The sequence below is a fragment of the Poecilia mexicana genome, unplaced genomic scaffold, assembly GCF_051168715.1.
Source record: "Poecilia mexicana isolate PSO_F unplaced genomic scaffold, ASM5116871v1 scaffold_16, whole genome shotgun sequence".
NCBI lineage: Eukaryota > Metazoa > Chordata > Actinopteri > Cyprinodontiformes > Poeciliidae > Poecilia > Poecilia mexicana.
The window spans coordinates 10574689-10583854 of NW_028263385.1; the positions used below are offsets into that span (position 1 = coordinate 10574689).

The 9166-nt window shown below is 39.2% G+C and overlaps 1 protein-coding gene across 1 annotated transcript in view; it reads right to left on the minus strand.

Moving 5' to 3' along the window:
- Positions 1-1501, minus strand: part of iglon5 (IgLON family member 5) — a 145860-nt gene extending 144359 nt beyond the window's left edge. The window contains exon 1 of the mRNA XM_014984832.2: positions 930-1501. Within this exon, the coding sequence (XP_014840318.1) occupies positions 930-990 (61 nt within the window). The 5' untranslated portion in view covers positions 991-1501. The remainder of the gene's footprint in view (positions 1-929) is intronic.
- Positions 1502-9166: the final 7665 nt, after the last annotated feature.

Below are 9166 nucleotides of genomic sequence, written 5' to 3' on the forward strand. Positions count from 1 at the left end.
TTCATTCATTCATCCATCAATCCAGCCAGCCTTGTTTGTGTCACCCATCAATATATCCATGTGTCAGTCCATCCAACTAATCATCCATTTACACAATTCTTGCACAAGCGTCACTGACAGAATTATTTGTATTCAACACCTTGGTCAACTTTAAAATAGGCAAAACTGACTAAAAACTCCTACGACGTGAATCTGGGAAACTCTAATATTGAGTAAAAATGTGTAGGAACCTTGTTAAAATGCTAAGTGACCACTGTATCTCTTTTGTAGGGGCACGAATTTTTGGCGCATGTTCCTAAAGTGCGCTTGAGCTGAATTAAAATGTTTTATGCCGACCTTAAAAACCCAGGCAGCTCATGTTGGATCTCTAACATCCTAAAACCTTCCATCCATCTCTCATTCTCCCTCGACCTTGGTTTGAGGAAAGAACAAAAACATTGTCTCTCTGCATTGCTCCGACCCGTACTCAAATTAACTCCACGCAGCCTTCCCCGTGTCTCCCCCCCTGCCCCCCGCTCCCTCTCTCTCCCCCCTCCTGCACACAAAATGCGTCGTGCGCGTGGGGATGCCGCCGGCCCATTCAAGTCACGTAGTAAAGGAATGTTCACCGAGAACCGAGGGACAGGAGTCCATTCCTCCCCTCTTCTGTAAACATCTCAACATGCATCAGTCGATGCCCACGCTAAGCCACGATGTCTACCAGTAGCTGTACACTGCTCTGCGCTCACACGCACGCGCTCTGCGTGCATGCGTACAAACAGCATTTCTTGACGTCTGGTGTGTAAGCAAACAGAAAACAGCAGACACGCGTGATCCACATGCAGGCTTGGACGCCCAGCCTCCTCCTCTTCCTTCTCATCACCATTAGTATTCCCCCCCATAACCATTAACAAAATATTAAAAAGCAAAAGCTCACTGAAGAAACTTACCTTTAGACAGAAGAACCAGGATCAAACCAGCCAATGTGTTCCGCAAAAGAGGGCAGCCCATGATGGAGTTCTGATTGATTTTCTGCTCAAATGTTACGGTATTCCTTCCTTATGGAACCGCTGCGGGAATTCTGTGTGTAAAGACGACCCACTGGATGAATCTCAGCAGAAATAGTCCAACTCTTCTACATCCGACTTTTTTTTTAATAAGTCCCGTCAGAGAGAGAGAGAGGAGACACACAGAGAGAAATAGAGAGACAGAGAGCAAAAGATAGGAAAAGAGAGAGTGAGATTTTCTTATATGTCTCTGTCTGCCAGAAAAAAAAAATTACAGCAGAAAGCCCAAATATCCCAGACAGACTTAGTTTGGCTCTCAGTGCCTTGAAGAACAGGCAGAATTTCTCTAAAAACGCATGAGAACTGAGAGGTAAACATTCACACCGTCCGATAATCTGATTTGATGATGTTTTTCTCAGAGAGCAGGATGTGCGTCCCGGCCAAAAAACCTCGAGCCGCTCCGTATGCGTCTCTGTTGGTATGCAGCGCGTCTCCTCGCTCCGCACTCGGCGCGTCGCAGAGAGCAGCGTTGAACGCGAGGCGCACGGCGCGGAGCATGATTGGCAGCTCAAGGAGAGGCCCTCTCCCCCAATCGCTGGCCCCAAGGAAGGAGGCGGGATGTACGATTGCACCGATGTCCCGCAGAGAAAGGCAGACCGAGGAGCCGAGCAGGCCAATGGGAAGCGCGGGGTGGGCGGGGAGGATAGAGAGGCAAAGTGCGGCGCGGTGATAATGCAATGTGATTTATAGCCAGTTTGGTGTTGCTGCAGTACTCAGAGAAGGTAGTCCACAGGCGGGCAGCCGCGATAACTACAGGGACAGAGGAGGAGGATGGAGTCAGGAGCAGGTGGAGTCCTCACATCAGTGGCCAACCTGGATGAAAAGTCATGTAGTAGCAGACTAGGCAGAACATTATGACCACCCTCATTAGTGTTTTGACCTAAAAGATGAGGAACAATTATGTTATGTTTCTCTGGGATGTATGTATAGCTCTTCAGCCACCAAAGACAAAAGTAATAATTCTAAGGTTTCCAGCTTGAATTTAAGTTCATAATATGAAGATTTTTCTGGTGAGGTGGAGGAAGCCAAGGGAAAATGTCTGAGTAGCTTAACAAACCTCCACCAAGGGATTTAGGGTGGGCTTATGTTTTTTTTTTTTGTTTTTTTTTTTCATATTATTCACCATAGTAAAAAAAAATGCATGTTCGTGATAAATATTGTAATTCATAAAGCAAAAAAATGCATGTTCGTGATAAATATTGTAATTCATAAAGCTAGATTTTTTTTTGCAGCATTCAGGTGCAATTGCAATTCCTGCATCATATCTGGCCAGCAGTGATCAGCTCCTGGATTTCTCTAGAATACGGGCAGAATATATTAGAAAACTATGCAGTAATTTAAAATGATCCATGAACATCAGCATTTTTATTTTTTGCTTTAAGTTACTGTCATAAAAGAAAGCAAATTCCTATCAGATAAACGTTACACACACACAAGCAGCAACTGCGACAGGTTGCTGCTTGTTTGTGTCCAACATCTTCATGTTGGAGAAGCTCAGACTCAGCCATCACAGTTTGGCTCTTGTCAAACTTCCTCAAATCCTCATGCTTGACAATTTGTTTCTCTTCTAGCACATCAACTTGGTGGACAAAATATCTCCTAGCTGCCTTATATATATCCCTTCGCTCGGACAGGTGCCATGATGAAAAGATAATCCATGTTATTCACCTTGGTCAGTGGTCATAATCCTTTGCATGATTGATGCATGAAGTTCAACCCGACATGACTCAAATGTTGAATGTCAGCAATCCAAAGAAGGTGAATGGGAGAAAAAAAAAATTCATATCTTATGCGTGTGAGCACAGACTGACTTGTGTCTGCAAACGATCTGATTCTAACAGTCGCCAACATAAACCCATTTAGGTAGACGTCTTCAATTTATGCAGAAGTAGACAACTAATGAGCCATTTGTAGGCATGTTAGTCTCTTTGTCTCTGCTGCATCTGGTGCTAATTACATAAGAGGCAGTTGCTCTTAGTAAGGGGCCACAGTGAGCAGGTAATCTTATTTAAAAGCTTGATGCCAACCACAGACAGGAAGGTAAATGCAGAAAAGTTTGTGTCGCATATTTATGCTAAGATTACAAACACCTGACAGCTCATTACAGCCATAAAACATCACATAGTCCTTGTTATTTATCTCACAGTGGCCTTTCCGTTCTATATAAAGTATCCCTAAATAGTTTATTTCCATATTAAGCGGTTTTTGTTGTTGTTGTTTCTTTTTTCATTTTTGAGTACTGCTTTGTTTTTATTCCCAGAATAGCCAATTAATGGTTTATAACTGCTGAGTACATAAGTAATACAGCAGTGCTGGCTGATTTATGTTATTCAGACAAAATTAGAACAAATACAGTTGGGGATAAACAAAGTGCATCTCTGGCTCTGATGAAAAATGCAAGAAGAGGAATAGGCTAATATTAATAAAACTAAGGACTGATTAGTGAGGTCGTTGTTGGAATGAGCTACAAACTGTGAATGATTTGCCTGGAAATTTATATTATTCCTTATAATTAGCTCTGACGCAGCAGATAACATCTGAAGTCACTCAGGACACTATAACATAACTGTTTGGTTGTCTGATATAAAATGAATAATCACTAATGGTTAACCCCAAATAAAGTTCAGCTGTTTTTTTTCCCCCTCAACATTTTCTGAGTCACACACAACACTGAGCCTCCAAAGAATCAGAAGGAGTTCATTGTTGAAAAGATACCAGTCAGTGAAAGAGAGCAGAATAATCTTTTAGGGTTTTAAATGGACCAGGGAACAACTGTATTCTTCATATATCTGGGATATAATGTAGGGTGGAAGGAGAAAAACCTTTGCATATGAAGTAAAAGGTTCAAACCAGGCTACATTGTGCAGAAGTACAAAATAAGTCAATTTTAGCATAAAGCCTCAACGCTTTTTCAAGAAAACTCAAGATGAAGAAAAAAAATGAGGAAGCTTTCTGTATTAGAATAGACCAGCTATGTGTTAGACCTGAAAGCATACATTTTTTAATGTACACAGTTAAGATTTACTGTGCTGATCGAGTCTTAGCCAAAATGAGTGAGCCTTTTAAGAATTTAAGTGTGCACATGTTGCAGGGTATGATATTCATTTGACCTTGTTAATGTTAGATTCAATTGTTTGATTATCTGAATTAATTTAGTTTGATTTGGTGTGTGCAAGGAATGTAGTTGGGTCCTTTGAAAGAGCGGTGCGTTGGCGCCATAGTCAAAAGACTCCACTAGGGGGACTCGTGCGCTCTTTCCATTCAATACAAGAGTAAGTGAAGGCGCAATGGTTTCATCTGCGGTCATTTCTTCTCTTATAATTGACCCTCTTATAAGGTAAGAAATTTGATTAATCTTTCAGGAGAATGATATGGATGAATGCTAGCCCTGTATGTGCGAGTTTGTATGTATTTAATTTGTTTTGCGTCACGGATTATTTATCTTGGTTTAATTTGATGTGCGAAGAGTGTTTGGCTAGCTGCTTAGCTCTGCTCCTAACGGCAGTAAGCGGTTAGCAACATGTTCCGTTCGGCATCCGACAGTTTGATTTGTTTAAATGGGAATAATATTTTGTGATTTTTGTGAAGTAGTAGAAGTAATGTACTGTTGTTCATCATTTTGATAGGGAATATTTCTAATTTTTTCTTTATTAATTTACTTCTAACAGTACCATGACAACATTACAGAGTGAAATGTTTTAAGTATTAAGTAACTGTAATACTTGATTTCCTCTAAAAAAAAAATGGGGTATCGACTTGTACTTAGAAAGGTTAAGAATTGTATAAAAAGAGATTTCTGTGTTCTGTTTTTTTTACATTCAATACAAGAGTAAGTGAAGGCGCACTGGTTTCATCTGTGGTCATTTCTTCTCTTATAATTGGCCCTCTTATAAGGGCTAACACACACTTACGTAATAAAACAGTTTTATTTTGGGTGAGGTGAAAATTTTTTTTTTTTTCTTTTGCAATTGACCTTTATTAGTTGTAGATTATAAGACGGGAGGAAAGGGTTTGTTATCTGTCTTGGTGTGATTTCTTGAAAGGACATGGAGAGTTCAGTGTTGTGGAAAAAAATGTTTTCCTTTGAGCTTTCATTTGCTTTTATTTTTGCACACCTTAATGTTTCAGGTCATCAAAATTATTTTTATATATGACAGCAAAAACTTAAGTATATACAAATTCTAATTAGAGGACTTTTAATTTATTAAAGTAAAAAAAAAAAAAGTAATAATAATAATCTGGCCCTATTTGAAAAACTAGTTCCACTCTTAACACAAATTCATTGTGATTAACTACATTTCCACTTGCAGTTATTTACAGAATTTATTCTATTGTGTTATCATTTTTGTATATCACTTTGGTGCAGTTTTAAACCTATTTTAAGTTCTGTACAAAAAATGGACATTGACAAAAGAGAAAATGTTGCTCAAAGAAGTTATTGAAGGATATTATCCAACCAACATTCTGTGACCTTAAACTCAATCGGACTTGGCTTATGCAGTAATCAGTAATCAGAAGCCCACCAGCAAGACCAACTATAAATGCATAGAAAAATTAAGGCTTTGAAGATGCCCAGTCAAAGTCCAGACAATAATGTGACTGAGATGCTGAGGCATAACCCTTACCAAGTTATCTGTTCTCATTTTCCCATAGTACATGAGATCATTTTTTAAAACTTGAAATTTGGGATTCACTCAGATAATCTTTGCCTGGTATATTTTTTTAAGGAATTCAATATTTAAATGTGAGAAACAAACAAAATAAATGTTGTTTTTTTTTCCAAAGCATTTTATATGTCTGTTGTAAAGATGATTACAATATCACATTTCTGTATTTATGAATGCAGAAAGGTGCTAATTTGAACAATAAAAACAACATTATCTAGAGCAGGGGTCCCCAAACTTTTTCCTGCGAGGGCCACATGACTGTTCCCTTTTCTGGTCGGGGGCTGGTCTTAGTTTTGTTGACGGGGGAGGGGGGGGGGGGAAGAGTGAAGCTGTGAACCGGGGCGGGGGCGGATTACTGCCGACGACATATTAGCGTTTGTAGATAGATTTTTACCCAGAATGCAAATGGAAAAAAAACCGTGAGCGAAACGGTGACTGGTACTGACTGGAATATATTCCATTGAGGGAAACTAAGTTTCATATCTGCTCAAGAGCCCCCCTGGTGGTTGAAGAAAAATCCACATATATATGAAAAAAAACACTGAATCCTCTCTGGTATTGTTCAGGGGGCCGGACCAAATGAGGAGGCGGGCCGGATCCGGTATTGTTCAGGGGGCCGGACCAAATGAGGAGGCGGGCCGGATCCGGTATTGTTCAGGGGGCCAGACCAAATGAGGAGGCGGGCCGGATCCGGCCCACGGGCTGTAGCTTGGGGTCCCCTGATCTAGAGTAAAGATAGCAGGTCTTTGGCCAGAGGGAAACCCTGTTTCAAAATTGGCTTAACTGCATGTTATTTCTTTAAACAAAACTCCAAGCACAGTATGGTATGATGTTCCTCTAATCAGCATATCCTCCTCCCCCCCTTCCTCGTTTTCGGTACAAATGTAGTTCAGTATTTCCACTCAGAAGCCGCAGGACAGCTCCCACATTAACATAGAAATATTGGCTGGGTGTGACGCTGAGAACTGAGATCCAAACAAAAGATATGGTATTTGCACTTGGGCGGCTTTCATTAATGGCTCCCATTATTGCAATCAGTGATTCAGCTGGGCTCTGTTGTACTTGCAAATATTATTTATACACCTGTCATATGTCAGACTTTGTTTGTAATCTGTTGTTGCCAGTTATTCTGCAAAAATAGGAACACCTGAAAAAATGTTGACACAAATTTGCATTTTGACTCAGATTTTTTACAAAAGGCAATTACCCTCAAACCTCACCGGCTCCCATCAAGCTGTGTGACAACCCGAGCACGATGAAAGCGAGCGAGCAGACAGGAGGCAGTTTGCAAGTTAGGAAAGTCTGGTTTGAAGCAGTTTTAAGAAATGATATTGAATTTCTACTACCTTGGCTTAAAATTAGGAACAAGATATTTTAGGGCTCCTGACTGCTGTCCACAGGCTTACAAAGTAAATATATATTTGTTTTCTTTACTATTTTTTTTTAGTTATTTTCTCAACTTTTGTTTGCAAATTCTTGGCTTGAAGCACAATAGTGTTTATATTCTAATGCCATAAAGGGAATAAATAGACCTCTACAAACACAGCTTTATGGAAATGTGCTCATAAATGTCCAGGAGGTTGCAGCATTTCCATAAAGCAGAAGAGTGAAATAGAAGTTTGGTGAAGAAGGGTAAATTTGTACATAAACAGAGTGACAATACTTGATGGAGTGTTTGTGTATTTTCTCCTGCATTCCTCTTTCTGGGTTCATTATTGTTAGAAAATGTCTTCCCACATTCAGTTGTTATTGCCATTGTGCTTGTGCCATATTAATTGTGTTATATTTGGTTTCTGTTCTTGTGTTCTGTTCTTTGTGCATTTGGATTTAACTCTCTTAGACCAGTGTTGTTACTTTCCCCTTGGTTTGTATTTGCCTAGTTCAGGTTACTTTGAGTTCATCATTCATCATCCCTCAGTCTACCCGTTTGCTGTCCTCCAGAGCAATACCTAAACCCCGATTAACTCACAGGTCTGCAATTCTGTAATTCCCCACTTTTCCCTCAGTATGCAAGCTTATTCTGCATTCGAGTTCTAGTGGGAACTGGGAAATTCCAGCTTCCCATTTGGGAAGGGAAACCACCCTCCGATGTTGGATTTCCCATTGAGAAAGGGGAGCCCAGTTACAACTTGTGAGGCAGATTTTGTGTTTCATTGTGGCCGCTCCTCACATCAATAGTGATAAACTATGATGAAAACATGTTCATTTTATGAGACACACTTGTAAAACTGTTACATGTGGCACCTGCTACTCTAAATTGAACAAATTACTGGAACACAGCATCACTGGTTGTTATTGCTATGTTGCTCAATCCTGTTACTTTAAAAGTTGCAGTTTTGCATTATTAATCAGATTTATTTTTGCTCACCTTCCGTCTCAATTGCCTGCATTTGTGTCCTCCAAATCCACCAACCCCGTTGGTTACCAAAGGACAGGGGGAAGCAGACTAGGCTCTGCTGGATCATAACAGACAGCTGACAGGACAGCTTCTATTTAAAGAAAACAGTACTGCTAAAGAAAGGCCCAAAAAAGCCCAGTTTCTCACAGTAGAGGAGAGATTTTGCAAAAAATTGAGAACTTCATCGTCTTCCATGGTAACACTAATTAGCGCTGCAATGTCAGGGTCTAAACCTTTTGCACATTTCTTTTACCTTCAGCAAAAAAAAAAATTTTAGTGAGGCTCCTTTTAACTGTACTGACCAATTATTGTAACTAAACTTCTGACTTAATCTTAGTCATATTTCAGAAAGGTTACCCTATTAACATCTATGTGTGTCATTAGTTCAGTGAATTACCATTTTCTGGCTATTTTTGAACAGAGTTAACAAGCTTCATGGTGTTGTCATGGCGCTAGCTGAAAAGATGTAGAAGGCTTTTCAAAATTTTCTTCAGCTTCCTTGCTGTGAGCACACGGAGTCACAAAAATGTGGACTTGTTAACTAATGCGACCTAAAAATCAAATGTCAAGGTTTGGGTGTCTGTTGAAAAGCAGTCACGATCTGTTATTAGTAGAAACAAAAGTGATATTCAAACATTAAAAAAATGCAATTAAAAAAAATACAAAAAAATTTTGACAATTTTTTCTGTCCCTTAAACTAATAAATTATCACCAAACCAAAAACCCAAAGCTGTCCAATCAAAAACAAGGTATTAATTACCATGTGCTAATTTCTTAGAAACACAATGTTAAGGAACATCTTGATATCTTCTGAAAAAATACGTTACAGGTTTTATACAGAAAATGCTAAAGTTGTAAATTATAAATCTATTAATTAACAGTAATGTATAAAAAACAAACTAAACAAGCAAATGTTCTAAAACAAAGTAGTCAAATTTTTTGAAGAAAATAGATCTATAAATTCTTTATGATTTGAATGTTTACTGTGAAAAAATAATTTCCTTCTTTTTTGGATTAATTTTCACTTTTTTGGCGTAGTATTCGAGTCATTTCTC